The sequence below is a fragment of the Perissodus microlepis genome, chromosome 4 (genome assembly GCF_051167445.1).
Source record: "Perissodus microlepis isolate ML-2025 ecotype Zambia chromosome 4, ASM5116744v1, whole genome shotgun sequence".
NCBI classification, from domain to species: Eukaryota; Metazoa; Chordata; class Actinopteri; order Cichliformes; family Cichlidae; genus Perissodus; species Perissodus microlepis.
The window spans coordinates 26,246,039-26,268,206 of record NC_140464.1 but is presented as its reverse complement, the minus strand read 5'-3'; the positions used below and the strand labels follow the sequence as shown (position 1 = coordinate 26,268,206).

Here is a 22,168-nt window from a genome sequence, read left to right as displayed (position 1 = left end):
GCAGTTTCTGGGAGGATAAAGAAACTGACTCCATTGACTGGACCCCACAATCACCTGACCTAAATCCAACAGAAGAACTCTGCGACATCATGTTTCGGTTGCACGTCAAACTGTTTGGAAGCTCAGTGTTGCCCTGGTCCAGATCTGGGAGGAGCCCAAGCACGTGGGAACCATACACACTGCTGAGAACCATTCTTGAGCTTCAGTGAAATTTCAGCAAAAAGGACAAGCCTGCCATGTCATTTTGTTCCCTCCTTTATCTTTGAATTCAGCCCTCTATAATTTGATAACTGTCATTTTCATCAAACATTGTGGCATCCTATTCCTTCCTACAAATTTCCCCCCAAAATTATTAATATAGATACGCAACATGATTTTTTCCCCCATAACGATCAAATGTGTTTTCAAAGTGTTCCTTTAATTTTTTTTAGCAGTGTATTCATTCAAAGTCAAGGGCATCCTGTTCTAAAACGCTCTGCATTAAAACATTTCCAGAAGTGTGTCTACTGGCAGCTCTCTGACTGAAGGCCCTGTCTCTGAACCGTAACAGAGTATTTTAAAAGTATTCAGCTACATTCCATTACTGCCGAGTTGTTGATATGACTCCTAGAAAGTTGATTTTTATCAAACCCTGACAGACTTTCCCGCATTAGTCATTAGACACTTACGTAAAGCCAGCATTTACACACTACAGGTGATTTTACTGTGCCACGCTGAATGACCTGTAGTGAGGATATGCACACCCTCTCATGGTCAAACGTAGAACAGCAGTTAGGATTTTATGGATTTCTACAAACTGTAACGATGTTTTCTAAGTTTAAAGCTAAAAGGAAAGATGTGACACTTATATGTTAGTTTTGTAAGGATTTATTCAAAATATATAGAATTTTTTTGAGGGGGGGGAAATGGTCACACTTTCAGTTCCAGCAGGGAACAGAAAGTGACCATTTAAGCTTAGAAAAGAGACTAACCTGAGCTTATCCCCAGTACCTGAAAGACTCGAGTCACATCAGGTCTATCAGAATGACACCAATGCTGAAATACTGGAGCACCTTAAAGCCTTTGGTATATGAATACATAAAGAGTCACATGGATTTTTATAGAAAACTATGCTTTATTTGAAAACAGTTCAGCTTCACAAAAATGACATAAAAAAAATCCCCTCATCCGAACCAGCACATCTATCAAGATACAAGTTTTTTTTGCTTTTGGTTATATTTCCATATAGCTGCTGATGACAGGAACGCCACAGCACCAGATGCTTTAGGCAAAGTGGTATAAAAGCACGATGTATACCTGACTGCTGGGGTAATGGCTTTGGTGCCTACATGGTTAACTGTTAATTCAAATATGACACAAGTTATACATATTTATAGATATTTTAAAAGAAAAAAAATACAAGAATAAAAACAGATCATATTACAAAACTGTAGCAGATGACCCTTTATATGTACCTTCCCGTACTACTCAAATATTAACAGTAAAACATGACAAAAAAAAACAAAACAAGAATTCTACATACCACTAACATGTTTGTTCATTTTTCTTTTTCAGTTGATAAATGTGCAGTCTCTACGTTTTTAACATCCACAAAACCTGCCAGACTTCATGATGCTTTCAGCAAGAAACAAGATGTGGGAATGTGGACATTTTTAGGTCTGTGTCCAAACTAAGGTTCAGAAGAGCTTATGAAGCATTTAGTAATAACCAAATTCAGCAGACACAGCTTATAACCGATGACATGAACTTGTTATCCAACTTCAAACTCAACAAAACCCCCAGCTGTCTTTAGCCCACGATCTCACCCCACTAAGGCGTACGCTACTACATTGAGTGGTCTACTGAGCAGGGTCAGTCTTGTTCTTCTTTTTCAGGATTTTGAGGAGGTTCTCGGACATCATGTAGGGCCTCTCCGGGCTGCCATCATTCCTCTCCAAATCCTCCACTGGAAAGAGGTCAAAGAAAAGGACATTAAACCATGCTTTTGAGGACTTGGCATAAGTTTAAATGAGCATCAGATTTTGCGATGTATATTCACAGGTAGGAAATCTGAATGAAAACCTTTCAGTTCTACAAAAATAAACAAACAAACAAAAACAAAAACAAAAAAAAGCATCCTTTTTTTTATTAAACAGATATCACTGGTTAAATTGTGTTTATTAAACCAACTGCACTGCAAAACACAGTCATTAAAAATAGTTTAAAAGGCAAAGCTACGCTAATTTACAGTTTAAAAAAAACAAAACAAAATTGCACGACTAAAAGACTGACCAGCATTCATTAAACAGAGACAAATGTGTTATGGCTTAGAGTGAACACAGATTAAAGTGCTTCACTGAGTGTATTAAAAAAAGATTCTGATACATCAACTGTAAACACTAATATATTAATGTGCAAAACATTAATAATGCTGTCAATTAGGCACATGATTGGCTTCAAGTTTCTATTAGCTAGTGGCAGTGTGAGCATGTTTTATGGAGGCAACACCGAGTTAGAAATATGAAGTCACCTCACAGGGAGCCATTCATTTACCCAGATGTTCACTGAAGTTTCACATTTTCAATAGCCATAAAACATCTGCCAGCTTTCAGCACGCTAAACAGGATGAAGCGAGTGTCAATAAATCTCTGAGTGTGAGGTGACATCACTCGCATCACAAAATTCATACAACAATTAAACACATACCAAACTCCTGCCTGCTGTAAAACCCTTCTGTTCGCTTAAGTTGACTCTTCGCTAAGCCCCACCTGCTGACGAATAATGTCTGTTGTGGTGATTTATTTGAATTATTTTAGAAGAAAAAAAAAAATCACAAACTGTATATAAAACACGTGCATGGTCACTATGACATCACCCTTTGGTTTTTGGAACCCCAACTTTTGGCCCTTCCCATCGTATAATGTTTGTTTGTTTGTTTTTTGAACAAGACGTCAAGTGTGAGGGTGGATCTCTTCAAGTCTGTTAGAGTAACTTGGACCATAATTAGCAGTTTAATCATTATTCTGGACTTATCAAGATATCACACTAGCCACTGATGACATCATCAGTTTGAGGATTGCATTTACTGAGGTCATAAATATAGTAAGTAGTAGGCTTGTTTTCCCACAGACTTCCATATAACTTGAGTCGCCGCCCCCTACTTGCCGCTAGGATAAAAGCAGGATTAAGACACAAATGCAACTCTATTAAACTACCCTAATACATAAGAAAGTAGTTTGTTTAAAAAACTCTGGTTATAGCTTCTACAGGGTTTGGTTACCAGTTGTAACCAGAGTTTTCTTGTCCTATACTGTACTACAGTAGTGTGATTTTGTTTGTTTGTTTGTTTGTTTGTTCGTTCAATTTATTATTACAATTATTTCCTAGCAACAATCCATGCTTTAGGCTTACTTTTAGGCAGTCTACTTTACTTTTGGTTAAAATATTTGCCTAACAAGCAAAAGATCACCAGTTGGGGAGGAGACAAATTCCTAGCAGGGTTACATCAAGAAGGGCATCCAGTGTCAAAATCCACAAGATCAAATATGCAGATTGGATCGCTGTGGTGATGCCTTGCGAGTAAAAGAACCACCGAAAAAATGAAGCCATGTGCTTTACTCTTAAATGTGTTTTCTACATATAACAAATAGTATTAGACAGTATTTGCTGTGAGTTTGTGAAATTCTACTGAAGACAATGTGGTATACGCTGCTGTATAAAACGCTACTTTGTGTCGGATGTAACAGTTTGTAAAGACCACCAGAGGCAAACTAAACGAAGCCTAGATAATCCATTTAGGGAACGTTCAACGTCCTATTACCTCAGGAGGATGCTGAAATCACTCTGAACTGAAAAACGTCCTTCATTCATTTTGAAACTTGCGGGGTTGCATCTGCACAAAGTGGACTAAAGTAAAATGCTGAATCCCTGCCATTTTAAGGCGTGGTGTTTTGTAGCTGTACTAGTATCTGAGAGAAGTTAAGGGAGCAGATGACAGAGTCCCAGCTCATACTTTGAAAGGGTTCAAAATAAAAAGACTTTCTGGATTTTGCTCTGCCTGTAATTAAGTGGAAAATCTGAGTTTTTCCCCCCACAAACTCCTCCTGTCTAAGCCGTGTCCTCCTCCTGAGCCTCCTGTTTCAGCTGGGTGTCTTCATCGTGTTGCTGCTGCTGCTGAGCGGAGGGCTCAGATGGATCCTCCTCCTTGTTCTTCCAAAGAATCTCACGAAGACTTGGCGACATGTAATAAGGCCTCGCAGCTGAGCCGTCATTGCGCTCCAGGTCTTCACCTTATCGTGTTTTTGATTATTTTGTGTTAATGGGTGAATGTGAAAAAAATTTATGTATACACCAGGGTGTTAGAGGGCAAGTGGGAAGGGAAATAAGAGGGGGCAAATTAGGAAGTGAGAAATAGGAAAGGAGACACAAAAAGAGAAAGAAAGTCAAATGGCAAGCAAGCAAAAGCACCCAAAGTATCACTTCATCACCAAGCAGCAACATTTGTCAGGCTAACAGGAGCAGGCTGTTATTTTGAAATGTAGCACACCGTATTTCATGCAATTTAAAATTAGTGACAGCCCAACACCAGAAGCAAAGTGAGAAAAGTTTTCTTTTCGCTCATTCCTAACATTACGCCCTTCCTCCACTGTTTTTTTTTTTTCCCATTCACGTAAGAACCTGTTTTTACGTTTGCGTGGATAATTTGAATTACATACAGATGTCACAACTGACTGAAAATGTGTCACTTACAGAAACACAGGAACAGAGTGTCCACGCACATGGAGTACACGCTGAAGAATGCATGGGCGATGAGGTATGAGCAAACCACCATAGTCTGATAGAGATGACAACAACCACACAAACGTTATCCTTCAACAAAACAATTAAAGACAAGAAAATAAAAAAATAGAAATTCAGTCCTGCTTACCAGGATGGGTACCCAGTAGTAGTTCAGGGTTGGAGCTGTATTCTGAAAGGCTTTCACTCTCCCAGAGAAGAAGAAGAAGGAAAAGACCCCTGTGGAGAGAAACCCCAAAGGATATATAAATACAATTCCCATGTACATTACACAGTCTGAGTTGATGATTACAATTTCTATTAGCTATAAATAATGTTGTACATTATAAATCAGTGGAAGCGATCCAGTCCTATTTAAAGCTCCAATTAAATCCTACTTTCAAAAAATAAACAAATCCTAAAACACCACAGCCAGTAAGTCTGCAGGATTTCATCTGCTATGCAGACATTTCTGGACTGTGAGTTGAATCGGTCATCCAGCGATGGGTCGACACAATCCTTCCAGGAAATGCTGGTTCAGTCTGACATATGGTCAACATGAAGGGAAAAAATACATAAACAAAAGGCAGACTCACCCAGAAGCCCAACAATGAGCAGTTTGCCCAAAAATAAAATGAAATCTGTCACTTTATCCAGCACAGCCACCCTGCAGGGATTTAAAAAAAGGCATTTACTCCAGTCAACTTTATACGATTAAACATTTAACAAAATGCTTTCTGATGAGGTGATGATTTTACACTCACCTGATCACATTCCTCATGAGGAGGAAGAAGGCGTCTCTGGCAGAGGTACAAAAGTTTTTGCCATAGATCGCCGCCTAGAGGCCAAATGCAGTCATTACATCAAGATAACACTTAACATTATAAATACCAAGCTTTTAATCACGCCAGCTCAGAGACTCGAATAAATAATAACTGAAACACGTACCATAATATACGCATTTCTGTTCAGGAACTTGACGAATTTCTCCAGACACCAGAAACAGCACTTCAGACAGCACAACAGGAACTTTGCAAACTTATTTTGGGCTCCTGTGAATGAGAGCAATCAACCTTTAACAGATGTTAGACTTAAATAGGTCACTTTTATGGAGTCATTTATGACTCCATAAAATGTAGCAAACCTTTCAGCTTGTGGTCCAGATACTCCAGCAAAACCCTGATGATCTGGATGATGGAGAGGATAAGGGAGCCAAATGCCAGAGTCCCTGTGTGATACCTAAAACAATTAAAGAATGAAAACAGGAAGTATGTTTCAGGACAGTTTTACTAAAAGTCTTCACCCAACACAGACACAAACCTGAGAGATCTCCCAAGAGAAGAAAACACTGGGAAAGCAGGAATGTCATCTGGCTTTTTGGCAGCCCAGTAGTAAGAAGCAAACGCCCCAGCTAGGGTCATCTGTCCCAGTCCCAAGACAAAATTGGCACACCAAAAGAAGAGGAAGACGTTGTAGAACTGCAGGGCAATTAGGTATTTGTGGTAAGGGGTCTCTCCACCGTAGAAAGCAAAAAGGCACTTCGAGTCAGGACACTGGGCTTTCATGGGACTCGTCGAGTAGTTCTGAACAAAGACACAGTTAATTTAGTGACGCCGCAAATGTATTTCTCAAATCCAAAACGTTAAATCCAAGCGGCATGCATGGAAGTGAAGTGAGATGAAAATTTAACACACAAATGAAGAGGAGAAAAACTTACAGCTGGGTCACACGTTTGTCTCGAGTAGTCACAATTTGTCTCATTGAAGATTTTGTAGATAGGCTGATTGGATGTGGACAAGAAACTGATCAGTTCTGTTAAGGCTTACCATCATTAACTGATAACATAAAACTGACAATTCTGAGTGTATAATAATACTACTAATAATAAAGAATAATATGCATGTTCCTCTGTTTTGATTGGGTTTATTTGTTCATGAATGCAGTGAACTTCAATCATGCAGCTGCAGAGTATGCATGATCAAACTTCAACCTTAGCTTTTAATGTGAATTTACCAGCCCTGTTCATCATCCCTGCACATACTCTGTCTAAGGTATCTTTACCTCAATTGTTCATTCAGTTCATTCATAGACACATTAATTTTTTAAGTCAGTTTAAATTCTTCAAGAACATTAAAAAAAAAAAAAAAAAAAAAAAAAACAGTTCAGAGTTGTATTTTTCATTTCCTCATCAACCCTAAATAACAACACTACCACGAACAATAACTTGAAAGGATACACAGCAGTTACTCCCCAGTAGGCAATGACCACAGCCAGGAGGAGGAATGTAAACAGTGGGTAGAAAAGGGAACACAACATATGTCCAATTGCTCTGAAAACAGGATCACAGCATCAGTGGTAAAAGCAAATGCAAACATCTACCTTCACAGTTATGTATCAGGTTCTTTATCTGCACCCTTAATGCAGCGCTTAAATCCATTACTGTCAGTCACTCTAAAATAAACAATATAACATCTAAGTTTTATTGATCTGTTTCTCTTCTACTTGCTACAGCTCTAAAATGAAGTCTGACCTGCTGGCTTCTTTAATAAGAGCAATGGCAATGAGGATCCTCTTCCAAAGGAAGATGAGCAGCAAAATGATGATGACCTCCACAATGGCTAGAATAATAACTATATAAGGAGATAAGAGGAAGAAAAAGAGAAAAATCACGTGAGTGTCTCAAGTTTTAATCAACATATGTTGAGTGTGGATGATAATCCATGGAGATTTTGAGGATGTATACTGACTGAAGGCCAGCCAGGTCTGCCTAATTTGCAGGTAGACTGTGAAATCTGTCTGGAAGCCCAGATCCTTGATAGTCACATTAGCGCCGGCCTCTCCTTTCAGGGCCGCATACTCCATGTAGCAATGGAAGATACCTAATCAGCAACAGGAAGCACACAGAAAAGCAAATACATTTTTTGGGAAAGCAGGTGGAAAAAGGGGCCTTGTTATTTCCTTTTGGGTTTGCTTCCAAACAGATCAAGAGTCAGATCAACTCTGAATCAGTTACAATGATAACTTTGACATCTACCTCAGCAAACTTCTCTCTCTGCCCCCTGCTGACCCTGAAAAAACTGTATTCTTTTCAGTCAATAAAAAAGCCAATTAATTAATTAAAAAAAGCACAGAAATACTTGTTGGATAAGTAAAATCAAAGTTCAAGTAGGATACTAGATCATTCTTAAGAACATTCTTACTATATTTGCTGCAGATGATTTTACAGTGATGTTTATCTTTGCATTAGCCTAGACGTTATTTAACAGTTAACAGGCCAACTGTCAATTTCTGTCATCTGTTATACAATATTGAAGATTTTTGATTTTAATAAGAAGTGAATCACTATTTAACAGTGTATGAAATATAGTCATTAAAGGTAAAAATATCATTATAAATCTTGTTTTATGTTAATTGCGCCCATTGGGTCTCGAGTTAAACGAGTGACATTCCACCAGCCAAGATAAGCAGAGCTTGCCAGTCAAATCTAGAAGTAGGCAGCAATTAAAACATACCAAAAGTGAAAGTGACATCTCTTCTTTCATCTCCAACTGTGTTCTGTCATAAAGCTTCTATTTTCATCAATCTTTCCATCTTGTGGCCGCAATTTTCTTTTATCACTGGTAGCACACTTTCCTTGTATCCCATTGGAAACAGCAGCACACCTCTCAAATGAGTATTAATTTCTGTTTTTTTTTTGTTTTTGTGTGGGGTTTTTTTTCCCACATGCCATTGTGGATGAGCTGATGGAGAGGATACAACATCAGCACTTTCAGATTAATCTATCTGAGAAATTACTTGGTTCAACAAGTCTGCAAAGTTTAACTAGTTGTTTTGCTAACACTCCACATTAATTTTTCAATTCCACTCCTTTAGAACAGATTTGTTTTCAGTTGACGGTCTTATGGTCGTCTGTTAAAGCCATAAAAATACAAACTTGCATTGCTTTTTCTTTGACTGTAAAATCAGTCTGTCAGTGATTCTTCAGTAGTACACTGAATAGTAGCAAGGTAGCAGAGATTGAGGGTTACGTGGATGGTAGGAATTAAAAAAGAAAAGCTTAAAGCAGTTAAAATAAAAGTTAATTACTTTTTGAGACACTGAAACTGAACTCTGCGCTAAGCTTGCCAAGTGTGAACAGCACTGTTTAGAGATACTTTGAAGTAATCTGTGAAATGATCAATGACTTGGTAATGATGGAGAAAATTATTTTCCCACAATAATGAATGTGTGTTTTTTTAATATACGCTTGGGAAGCATATGCAAAATTCAGCATTGCCAGCTGTTTGTTTTTGCATGAGACATGTTTTTCCCCCAAAGGTGTCTCATACTCTCATTCCTTTTAGTGTGAAAGGATCAGGATAGGCTATGACAGGAAGTGACGCTGTGTTTTTCTTCACACTCAACTAAACAAATGACACATTTTTATTCAAATAGAAAATCTAACATCACAGCTGTGGGTCACTTCACTCAAACTTTGCGTCTTCCTTTCATGCAAATTCCTTCGGTTTGCATTTTTTCCACACTGACTACAGTTTTCTGACAACAAGGACTTTCACAATTTATCCCCAGTCAAAAGTTACCAACCCTGCATTAATATTCCTGCTGTGCTAAATACTAGTGTATTCACTGAGCATGCTCACGGTTATACTGACACTCATGATTTACTTACTGACCAGCTAGTCTGGACCTGCTTTTTGGGTAGTACCAGATTACTAAGCCATTATGAACCACAATGATATTTTCCACCTTGTCCCTTACCATAGCCTATCACCGCTACCAACATGGCAATCATGACCCAGACCATGATCCCTGCCAGGAAGCGGAGGAGGATGAGGAAGAGGAGGCTGATGATCATGGCAATAACCAATCCCCTGCAAAGAGGAGGTATAGTCAATTTAAGGAAAATCTCTTTGCAATACAAACAGAGCTGACAAGGAAGAAAAAGGAGAGTTTATTACTTACAAGAGGATCCAGTACCAGCAATGTGTGAAATCCTCAAAGATTTTCATCACCACCTGACGAGCTTCCATTACCACAGTGGCATTCCTGTGGAGAGAACCCCGTGTGTTTATCTGCTTCAGGAATTTCTCATCACACTTTATTTGTAGTGGCCGGCTGACAGACCAAGACATAGAGTAATGTAGTTGAAAACTAGCTGTGTCACAAAGTTCTACTGATGTATACTCACTGTACACCAGCAACAAGGTCTTGGGCGTTTCTAATTTCATTTCCATCGTTAAATGTGGAGCTGTTTCCCACAGTTATCACCCCTCCTTTCATGCCCAAAGCTGGGAAGCACCTGCGGGTGACTGAAAGAAAAGTAGAGAAACGTGTCATTGTCAAAAATACAAAAACAAACAAATGAAATGTGTTTCCCTACATGTGTAAAGAATAATACAGTTTTATGTGTAGTGAGATGTTTTCATAGTGGGGCTTTTTTGGCTTCTTTTTATAAATTAATTATTTAAAAAAAAAAAAAAAAAAAAAAAAAAAAGATGTGTCATTTTCAGCTAATAGTAAATAATTTGTACTAGATATTTGTTAAACTATAGTAGTAAAATATTTTATAATTCTTCAGCCAGGAAGGAGTGCAGAAAGATAAAGAAGTTCAAGTACAGTGCAGATAAGCAGCACAAATGATATGATTGAATCAGATCCAATTTATGTTGTCGAGTTGTTAAAAATGGGGGAAGATGGGTTTGTTTATGTGTGTAAATCTGACGGTCTCTCTGCTTGCCTTTTTGTAAAGGTCAAAGGTCATGAATCATGCAATGATACTCTAGTATCATTGCATGAATATTCCACTCCCCTAAAATTCCTTTGAAAAAGAATCATTTACAGATATTTAGAGATTCTACTTACAGGGTTTGCTGGGAAGCAGCATTGCAGGACAGAGACGTTGCTTAAGGATTTCTGCAACACCCTAAAAACACAGTATATCCAAAACATAAGTGAAGGTCTGTAGAAAGCATTCGAATATATCGATACCCGAGATAGTACAGAAGACTTCAAGTACAACTCACCATTGTGTTGGTCACTCCTTCTTCGCAGAAGTTTTTATAGTAGGCAAAGTCACTATTGACAGCGTATGCTTTGATTAATGTCATGAACTTATCAGGGCACTTCTCCACACACATCTAAAGATGAACATGGACAGCAGGACAGTCAGGCCACATTCCCATCACAAAAGCAGTCAAAGAAATAATGTAATAATAATAATAATCATCCTTCTTCAGCTTGTTCTTAGCCGTCTCTTCTACAGAAGTGAGGCTTTTCCTCACATCCATTCCTGTACAGGGTTCTAGTTATCGTTGTTCGGGGGTGCACTGGTGAGAGTCCTTTCTTTGAAAGCTTTCATTTCGTACCACTGGCAGGCTTGTTTTCTACTGTGTGGCTCTTTGAATTTCTTTATGACACTTCTCACTCTAGCCTGGAACCGCTGTGATCTTTGTATATCCATCTCCTGTTTTGTTAGCGTCAATAATTCTTTAAGCTTAAACTGATTTCTTTTGTTTTTGACAATAAAATGTTCCAAAAGAACAGTTCAAACCCATGTTGAAGTTTTTAAATTGTGCGTAAATTGGAAAATAACCCTCAGTTTTCAGTTGATTTTGTAAGCATTGAGGATTACAAAGCACAGCAGTGGTTTGTACTATGGCTCAATAAAAAGGTCAGCTTTTCCAGGCCTAAAAACACTGATCCTGTTCATTTTGTTTTCTGAAATAATTCTGTTATTTTGGCCAATCACAAATGTATTTTTTCTAAAGAAAACTTGCTGATAGGGGGCTGGGGGAGTAACTTTTATCCTCATCTGTAAACAAAAGCAAAAAGCCAACTCTGCCCCAACTCTACACTCATAATTTTAAGCCTTCACAACAAAGTACATAGTATATATTGTGTTTTTCTTTTTGTTTAAATAAATATTATAAAGATTCATCAACAGAGGAGTTGGCACCTGTGTGGTTGGGCACTGGAACTCCAGCAGCACCATGGGACTGGCACACTTCATGATGTTGAAGTAGAACAAAAAGGGCTTCTTCCTGTTGGGAACAAGACCAAAGAAAGTGCACAGAAATGTACACAAATTTCTAATTAACTATTTTTGTCCAGGGACAACACAATGCTGTCACAACAGTGTTTGCAGGGTTTATTCAGCTGTCCTGCCTTTCAATTGGCTAACATGTGCTAGGTACTTTCCAGTTTACTTTTACACATTCCAAAAATACATGGTGTGGCTATTGAAACAACCCAAAAAAGTATACAAATAATAATAATAATACTAATAATACAAATGAATAATAGTACCAGGTAAGGAAATTCCCAAAAATTGATTCTTTTCAGCTGGGACTGCAGAAGTCACCTGGATGAGGGACGAAACGTTTCTCCCACTGAAAACACTACGTCCAGATGAACAGAATCTACTTTTTGGGAACTAACTTAATGTAAACATGCCAGGAAAACCTTTGAGTTAACTTGTTAGTCATAATTGATTGTATTAATGTTGCCTAATTAAGTTAGCTAGCTAAGCTTTCAAACCAGTTGTATATATTTACAATTGATTTTGTATATCTTTTTAGATGGTGGTACACAAAAAAGCCTGAGGAATCGAAAGAACCACGCAAAACTTTTGAGCCACCCTTCATTTCTGCTTCCAAGGAGCCAGACTCTCTGGCCACTTAACACTGGCCTATGAACCATCAAGGCATAAAAAAGGCACCTAACTCAAGGAATGAACATGAAAGAAACAGACAAAAATAAATTAATATATGTATCTTTAGGGACAACACACCGAACACTAACAAGCTTGTTTTGAGTTGTACAAACTCTGTCTTTTGTCTTATATACATCCATGTATGTTAACACATTTCAATAAACTGTTTCAACTGTTTCAATTTCAATAAACTGTCTATCGATCTCCGGCTCCCTTCTCCCATCACTCGTGAACAAGACCCCGAGATACTTAAACTCCTCCACTTGGGGCAGGAACTCGTCCCCGGCCCGTAGTGGGCACTCCACCCTTTTCAAACTTTCAAAATACCCTAAAGATCACACTCAAATTAAGAAAAATAGTGCAGCAGAGACCATTTTATCTATACTTCGGAAAGCAACTCACTCGAGTGGAGTGCCAGCCTGCCCACAGAACTGGCCTCGGCTGTCTGTGGGGTAGATCACCTTTCTTGGGTCACCCTGGGACCAGGCTGGGTTAGAAAAGAAGAAAAAAAGAGAGATATAAAGGTTATGAAACTTGCTTTCAGTTTGGATATTTGTGCTTCTGTGTTGTCTCCTTACCGAGTATTCCCACTGCAATGTAACCAAGTATGGCAATAATGAACAGAATGCAGCAAACAATGTCTGTGCAGCCCCTACAGTGGAGAGAGTTCAAATGGTTAATGGAGTCCTCTGTAGTCATCTGCACAGTGTAACAGCCACATCTCTGTCTCACCTGTTCTGGATTGGGCCCCTGAAGCTCGGGTCATGCTTCCTGGGCTCACCTGCATGAAAGGAGAGAAATGCATTGATCAATCAATGAGCTCTTAGCATTGTGGCAACTGAAAGCATGGCTCGCTGAGAGGTTTAACCCTTTAAAACCTGAACCATGAAATAACTGCCAAAAATTTTGAATTTTGACTTGAATAATGGAGTGGGGTTTTTTTTACCTTTAGACAAAATATAAGAATATATCAAATTTTAATCTGCATACATGAGTTTTAATTTGTAACACACTTGCTACATAAGCCATATTTTTGCAATTTAGTCATTAAAATGTCATGTAATTTACATCATTTTTGAGGGTAAAAAAAAGTCACGCTGATGATATAGATGTCACACAAAAAAAAAACCCTCACAAAACACATGTATCAAATACGATACGCTGGGGTTTAAAGGGTTAAGTAAACATCTTTATAATAGCTGCTCATTATTTATGTTAAAACCAGAGCTGGATCAAGGCCATGGAGCAGTGTACCAGAGTCTTCCTCCCATTCTTCTCACAGATGACTTCCCCTGAAGGCAAGACACGCCCAGAAACTCATCAAATTCCTCCCTGCTGACTAACCGGGAGCTCATATAAAACTCATAATATAGCAGGAGCAAACATCCCATGTGTAAAGCCACCAGCGGAGCTAGTATTGTTGTTTTAATACAGCTCTATGTCAAAACAAAGCTATCATGCTCATCAGTAGACAAACACATCTTCCCAGTTCATAAAATGAGCAAACTTTTTTCTTTTGTCTAAATATGGTTAGATTACAACATGCTGTCTCTTATAATAAGGACTATGTTTTCTGTTCTTTCAGCTAAAGTTGCAGGTTCAAGCAGACACTTGAGCTTGCTGCAGGTTATCTGACGGTAGTGTGTCTGCTATCTAAGCAAATTTCACTTTCCAGTTCCAGTCCAAATTCTCTAATGGTTAATCCACAAACTCTTTAATCCAAATTATACTTTTAATGCTAAATTGTCACAAGAAGCACCCCAAACCTGACGCCTGATGTAAACAAGCAAGGAGCAGACCTGACAGTGAGGGTTGGTGCTTCAGTGGGGATATCCTGGCAAATCCTCCTATCTTACACTTAAAATAAGAAAGATTTACAAAAGCTCAATTGGAAAGTGTTTGCAGCGGTCTGGGCTCTTTTCCCAGACACTTCTATAGAACTGGAAATGTCTTTTGCAACCACAGTTTTAATGTAGCAGCACGCTAGCTTCACATTTCATACCCATCGTTTATACCGTCTATGGTTTTTGGTGTAGCGGCTCAGCTTTTGAGCTTTAACACATCCTTTCAGCCAGCTCTCTTTCTTGTCTTACACTCACAAACAAAAGACAGTTGGTCTTTCACAGCCAGGCATATCACCTTTCTATGAGATTACAAAGAACTTTCTGCGAAACAGTGCTGAAGGAGGCAACTTCAACACTCTCACCTCCCATTGGTATGTTGCTGACCTGATCAGTGGGTCCATAGCTTTGCTTTGACTAAAGAGTTAAAAAAAAAAAGGTCAGCATTTCAGTGCAGTGAATAATCAGCGGTACAAAAACAACGTTTGCCGAAGGAGGGCAGTTTGACTCATGCTTAACGAAAACTTAAATGCTATTAGCTTGCGTTGGGAGGGACTGTTTCCTGTTGCCATTACTGTGACAATTATGCCACAAAAAGACATCTCCACCAGCTTCAGGCCTACATCATAACAGTGCCCAGACATACACTATTAATAATGTGTAGCATATGGAGTCTTGAAGTATAGACAAACACAACAGCTGTGGTGACTCTGAAGTATGTGACTTATGAATGTGGCCAGTGGGGTTATGTTGCAACAAGCATTTACAGCCTTTTGAAGAAGTCACCACTTCCTGTTATAGTGAGGGTAGATGTTGTATTTCGTATGTGTTCTGGTATTTAACTTCTAACATATTTCAAACAGGTTTAGTTTTTAACTTTGTTCTGTTCTTCGGTATAATTACACAGATTGAGTCCAAGAAAGAGATCTGCACCTCTGGTGGTTATCTATATTCAACCTTGTAACAATAGTGCAGGAGAAAACACTGATAAGAGACTTGCGTGACCTCACACACACCTGTATCGGTGTGCACACACATCCACTGCCGGAAGTGGCACACAAACATTCACAAACACACCCCTAGTCTCAAGGCTGCCACTGCACTTTCAGGTGTGAGCACTTACGCACTATACAAGAAAGGTAAACAGCCAATCTAAAGATTACCCAGTGATCACCAGCGTGTCTTAGATTCTTTTTTTCTTTTTTTTGAAAGAGTGCCTAGTTGAGGCAAAAGTAAAGATAAACAAGTCAGTACCGTTCTTTCCATAATATTCTCCACCCTCAGGCATGTTGAAATTCCTTCCTGGGCAAAAAAAATTTTCTCCTTCTTTTCACAGCTTCTTTATCTGGTTCACTTCATCCACCTTTCCTATCTGCTGCCACAAATGACTGAGTAAGGGGAGAACCAAGTAGTTTGGTCGGAAACCAGTTCAACCTGTTCCTGAATAGCCGCACAACAACCAATGCCCCACCCAACCTATTTCACATTCCCATCCCCAAACACCTCTTTGTTTATCCCGAAAAAAAAAAGCAGCCTCTTTCTGACCTGTGCTCCCCCTACAGTACCTCCCCAGCACTTCCAAACATGAATTCTGTCGGCCTGCTTTTCCCCTCTTGTTTCCGCGTAAAGTTGCAGGCAACTTTAACTCATCTACAGAGAGGCTGGAAGTAAAAGAAGGTGTGGGTGTGTGAAAGAGTAGGAGGAGACTAAAGTTCATTTGTGTATGTGATCAGGAACATGTGTTTGCAGTAAACAGAGGAGGAGTTCTCCATCTGGGGGTGGTTTGCGTAAATGCTCTCGCTAATTGAATTCAGGTGTTTGGGATATTTATGGCTGTAAAATGGTCACCTGCAGCGACGTGACAGCTCACAAGCTTAAACACATCAGTATTGAGTAAAAACTAAAGTAGTATATGTTTCCTTCCCACGGATCTACTGCACTGGGGGCAGAGTGAAACCCAATAAATCTTACAAGCTAGTTATTTTTTTTTTGTTCCTCACTTTCATTCTTGGTGCCTGTATGATTTTGGTCTCCACTTCTGTTTGTTCCAACAGCCGAAAGCAATCAGAGCGTGTTAAACGAACTCATCATTTTAACAAAGAGTCCACAGACAGACTAAATGCCACGAATGCTTTCCACAGACACTCAGAGAAACCAGAAAAAAGGGGAGCTGTAATGAAAGTTTCCATCCAGTTTTTTCTTTTTTTTGGCTAATGTTACTGCACAAGAGAATTACCACTGCGAGCCTTTGGTTTCCTGTACTTCTCTAAACAGCAAAAACGCGTTGCAATAACTGGCACGGCGATACCGATCCAGCTCTTTTCCTTGGAAACTGATTTGAGGTATTAAAATCAAGTGTGATGGAATTGGTCGAACAGTCATGTGTAACTCATTAGAAATGACCTCCATCTGCAGACAGCTGCTACAACATGTGGGACGATGCAGTGAGGGAAATGAAGCGAGCGCATTTTTTATTTGAAGTTTTAATCTGATAAATACTCTCCAGTCTGCTGCAAGATACACTAGCATTTACTGGAAGCATAAAAAAAGTATAACATTTCCCACATGTAGAAGCGCTGTAACTTACTAATGAAAGGCCATGTTGGTTTTTAATGAACCTTCACAAAGACGTTTACAGTCCAATCTGCATTATTGTTGTGACTGAAGCTAAAGCTCATGTCTTCCATTGTTTCTTCTCAGCAGTATTTTTTTATTCCATGTGCAGCATTTACTCTTTAGTGTGTCCCAACATTCCTGAGCTTCCCTGTTTTATTTTCTTGATACCTTCCTACACATCCTGGAGTTACATGAAAGCTTCTCAGAGTGTTTTCTAAGGACATTCTGACCCTTTGCAGCACAAAACACACAAGTGGAGCTATATTTTTGTTTTTCAGCTGACTGATATACTGGCTATTCATTTAGGACATTTCCTAAAATAAGATTTTACACTTTTATTCTTTAGAAACAATTCAGTTTTTTCAATTTTATTTATTATAGCACCAAATTAAAACAACACTTCACCTTAAAGTGCTTTATATTGTAAGGTAACGACCCTGCAATAATATAGAGAAAACCAGGCAACCCCCTATGAGAATGTACTTAGTAACAGTGGGAAGGAAAAACTCCCTTTTAATGGGTAAAAACCTACAGCAGACATATGCTGATCTCAATATTGGAAACACTGCCCATCTTTAGAGTTGTTGTTTGGGGTTGCCACTTTCTCCCCACGTAGGTTCTCTTTGGGTACTTTCTCTGGTTAGATTCATTGGTAAATCTAAACTCCCTTTAGGTGTGAGTGCAAATGGTTGTCTGTCTCTCTCTGTGTTAGCCCAGCGACAGACTGTCCAGGGTGTACCCTAGATCTTCCTCTATGGTGGCTAGGAAAGGCTCCAGCTGGCATAAAGTAAAAATAGATGAAATGTTAACAATAGCTTGTCTTGCTCTCAAGCTGCATAAAACGTTACCAAGGGCTGCCGCTGGTTGCACTCGCTTAAAATCCTGAAGCTAAAGGTCACAGCCCTTCCTGTCTGTGTCCCACATGTCTGTCAGTACAGAAAGAGGGTGTGGATTATTTCAGTCCAAGTTCAGATCTATTTCCGGTATTACAGAAAAAGCAACACAATGACCACACGCAAAAATGCAAGCAAGCTGTTGGATCCTTTGGGAAATGGTTGCAAAGATTTGGACTCCACTTTTGCAAGAGGAGGGTTTCTTTTGAAAATTGAAGTATTTTCAGACAGCAGCTAATCTTTAAGCTCATCAAAAATGAGCACTTGCACAACAACTTTAACTACATCTGATGAGCATATCAACTGCTATTCTCTGCTGTCAGATGCAAGGAAGAGATTTCTGCTACAGATATGATGCAAAGTGAAACCCACACATTTAATTTCAACTTAGGCTTGTAACACCTATCTAGAAAATCATCATTATAAATACCACCAGTTGACGACAGTAAGTCTCTATGAAGCTGTTTAAAATTTTGTTTATATGACATGAACACTCAAGCACAAATTGGCACAATGTCCTGTGATGATAATAGCAGGAACTGTGAGTGAGATTAAGACGTGATCTACAAACACAGACACTGCCAGGGAGAATAAATACAAGACCATAGCTCAGTTTTTACCCAGTAACTCACTCTTAGTGCCTCACACTCTCGCAGTTCAAAGCAGCTGACAAAACCACAAACCTGTTAGCAGAGTCACATAACCCAGATTGGTCTGCAAGGGTATGATCAGGCACCGTTCAGTGGAAACAGAAGGCTGCAATAATAGATGTATTTTTATTTTGTTTTTGGTTTTTTGTCAATGCAGCACATGAAGTGAAATGAAAAGAAAGTGAATGGATGAAATGTTTCCAAAAAAAAATCTGAATGTAGTTTCAGCATAGTCTAACATGACATGACGGAGAGATCAGGGGGGCATGGAGATCAGGTTTCAAACTACACTACTAAATATGGCTTGTAATTACGCCTAACTTGCACCAGGGCGAGGCTGCATGGTTGTTTCAGGTCCTGTCATTGAGGTTTCTTCATATATTACAGCCTGAAATTACTCCAACGCATAAAACTGGTGGAGATCCTATAGTGTGTTCTGATATTTTCTGCCACATGGAACAATAATGTTATTGTTCTTTTCTTCTTCTTTTTTTAGTTGTTTCTTTTAGCTGGTATAAAGATTCACTGAAAGATATTAAAGGATTCGAGAGGCTGTAGGCATTCTTACTCACTTTCGCAACTAACTACACTGAGCAAACTCACATTGTACAAAGAGGCACACACACATACACAATATTCATTGCAATCTGTGGAAGGTAAATTGAATCAATTAGCCATCATGTGGCAAGCAAAGTGGGAAAGGGTGTGTCCAGGGAAGAGCAGGAGGAAAATACTAAGAACTGCAAGCAGAAGTAACTGCCTCGCTTTTCACTCCTCCCTATGATCATGTTGATGATAACAGTATAAACTGCAAGCTGCATGTGAAGAAACTGGAAGTTTGTACAAAAGGCACATGTTATTGATCCAAAAACAGACTTTATGGGGAAAAAAACACCTCGCTGCATAACTGTTTGTTTGTTTGTTGTTTTTTGTTAGCTTAAATCACTCTTCGTTTCATAGAAAACCATTTCCCCTGTACTGATTTCATTGAGCAGAAAGCTGTACTACAATTACTATTATGTGCAAGAATAAAAACACATTTTTAACAAGTATTTTGGGATAAGTGGGGGCATAATTACACCCACATTACCTGATTACGAACTACAACAGCCAAAACAGAGAAGCACTGATACTGTAGTTGGAGTCTGCGTTTGAAATGAAACTAAAGATAGCCTTCCCAAAGCAGACTGAATGCACTCGGTGGACAAAATGAGACCCTCTTCACTTGTTTGAGGAATTTTCTAATAAGCTGTACTCTATATGCACGCTGGGTTAGCTGAGCTGCCTGCCATAGCAGTCTGAGGAATGTGGCAGCAACTGGACAAGCACAACACAAACTGGGGCATTGTGCACCCTGACAATATATAGCAGCATACTTCAGGCATCCTGTGTTTTCACAAAACAAACGCAGAACAGGGCTCCCATGCCGAAACTGAAAACGTTGACTCAGAAGTAAAAGCTAGCTTACATTGCGTTAGTTTGTGACAATACACGGGTTCGACACTTCGCCAGAGAAAGTGCTAACTTGAAAAATTAACAGTCGAGAATGAGGAAAGGTACTTTACTAAGCAAAGCTGCAGGGACCATTGTGAGACCTACTTTCGCCGCTCCAAAAACGCAATAAAACTTGGTTTTACATTAACTGCCAATAAGGACTTTGGACAAATGAAGTGAGCGTCTCTGTTTCAGGCTTTAAATATTTACCGTATTTTGATTTCTCTTCCAGTTCCATGATTATGGAATGTTTCTTCTGGACCAGAGATGCTCACGTACGACCACTAAAGCGCATTTCCAGCCCTGACAGACGTCCGTGTGCTGCGCTTCCCTCAACTTGCTCGCTTTGTATAAGTCCGCTCCAAAATCTTGACCGTTCTGCCAACGGGGGGATTCCTCGGAGGAGAGCACTGACCAATGAAAATCAGGGATGCCATGATGGACAGGATATTCAACCAATCAGATGCCGAAGGCGGGAGTTCATGTTCCCGGAGACTGGGTTAATTTCTGGTACCGTTAGTGATACCGGGCTTGTTCAGTCTATAACAATGCAGCAAATGCGGTTCATCTCAATATTTAACGAGGGCTTGATGATTTGTTCGGATATTATTACCAATTCACAGCGAAAAAATCATATTCATTGGACTAGAATGCAGCAAAGCAATGACATAGCATAACGTTCATTGGCCAATGAAATCCAAGACAACATTAATTATAAAAAGCAATTTATTCATTCATAATTCAACTTACAGTCTTAACATTACCTATTCAGACTCTGCACTGTGTATGAGTCACGACAGCTCCCCTTGATCCAGAGAATGCAGGAAGATCCATGACACAAATAAATTTACTTCAGGAAATCACTCAAGTATTTTGAGCGAAATACAGTTTAGCTATGGAAAGCAAAAGCGTTGTGGAAGGGGAATACCCTTACATGATATCATGAAACAATAACAATAACATTATCAAATGTACTGTGGCATAGGAAGAGACAAGAAATGACAAGAGCTGTTTTAAGACAGATTTTTGAATTGGGCTATGTTGCTTCTTTTTAATAAGTCGGGTTTTTTATTGTTTGAGACTGTTACGTCCCTCTGCAGCCCCTAATCTCCTCAATGTTTTCAGCTGGTGCTAATTGGCACACCTAGTCAGGTGTGGATAAAAGCATACCTGAGGCAAGCTTCCAGGGAGCTCACTTGTCTTTGCCTTGGTAGCACCAGCTATTTTAGCCAACCTGGTATTCCATTTTAAGAAAAAAAACCTCCTCTCACTAACACTCTAGTATTCATCTTTTTTTCTTTTTTTTTTATGTTGCAGCTTTTGGGTCATAACATAAGTGGGGGCTCGTCCGGGATTGTTTGGACATTTTTGTGGAGACTGAGTATCAGTTTGTTTGACTTTTAAAGTGGGTGAGTGATGGTGTTCACTGTGATTGAGCAACGTCCCTTTAGTGTGTTTCAGCTGGGTGGCTGTGCTGCCCTTCCATCGAAGCACTTGTTTGTTATTTTGCTTTGTTGTTTTAGTTTATTGTGTTTGGTGGGTATCCTGGGTGGGGGTACGTTTCAGAGTTTGGTAGGAGACTATATCTCTGGGCCTGTATCCCTAAAGAATCTTTGTGCAAAAAGTGGCTCCTAGCGGCCAAATTCTAAGAAAATTCTCAGAGTCATGACGTTTTCTTAGAATTTCCCCTAAAAGTGACACGACAATCCCAGTTAATATAAAAGCTATTCCTCAAGATTCCTAGCGCTTAAAAGGGCTCCTAAGGCGAGATCTGCTAAGAGCAGGGAAGAGGACTTTTAGTGGCTTAGGAGTTCCCCTAAGCAGCTGCACAAAATGGCCAACAGAAGAGGCAGGAGAGATGTCCTGCAAACACTGGATGACAGGGAATTATTGAGACGCTACAGATTGGATCGTGCAGGAATCATGTTTGTGGTGGATCTCCTTAGAGATGCAATTACTTCACCAACTCGACGCCACAACGCTTTTACACCGGAGACGAAAGTAATCACAACCCTGAGGTATTTGGCAACCGGGAAAATGCAACAATGCAGCAGTGATGACTTGGGTCTGTCCCAATCCTCCGTCAGCAGAGTCATCACCCAAACACTGACAGCTTTGTCACAACCTAATATTGTGACACAATTTGTTTCATTCCCGCTGGATGCCCGCACTTTACACACACATAAAAGGGCATTTATGGACATTGCA

General features: G+C 39.4%; 1 protein-coding gene across 5 annotated transcripts; it reads right to left on the bottom strand.

The window, feature by feature from the left end:
- Positions 1-1,092: 1,092 nt before the first annotated feature.
- On the bottom strand, positions 1,093-20,489 carry LOC146389114 (choline transporter-like protein 2). Of its 5 annotated transcripts, none has more exons than XM_084926792.1 (22): positions 20,171-20,489; positions 13,199-13,247; positions 13,045-13,118; positions 12,869-12,953; positions 11,711-11,795; positions 10,779-10,892; positions 10,618-10,678; positions 9,944-10,064; positions 9,718-9,801; positions 9,514-9,626; positions 7,503-7,634; positions 7,286-7,385; positions 6,992-7,084; positions 6,473-6,557; positions 6,076-6,338; positions 5,900-5,994; positions 5,704-5,807; positions 5,520-5,593; positions 5,352-5,422; positions 4,907-4,995; positions 4,729-4,813; positions 1,093-4,268 (listed from the first exon to the last, which is right to left on the bottom strand). In XM_084926792.1, exons 1-22 carry the CDS (start codon positions 20,196-20,198, stop codon positions 4,087-4,089), a joined length of 2,187 nt encoding a protein of 728 aa, XP_084782918.1. In that variant the 5' UTR covers positions 20,199-20,489; the 3' UTR covers positions 1,093-4,086. The 5 variants fall into 5 exon arrangements, with proteins under 5 accessions (XP_084782918.1, XP_084782920.1, XP_084782917.1 ...); XM_084926794.1 differs by having other exon boundaries at positions 1,093-1,945; XM_084926791.1 differs by lacking the exon at positions 20,171-20,489 and adding an exon at positions 15,562-16,046.
- Between the last annotated feature and the right edge of the window lie 1,679 nt (positions 20,490-22,168).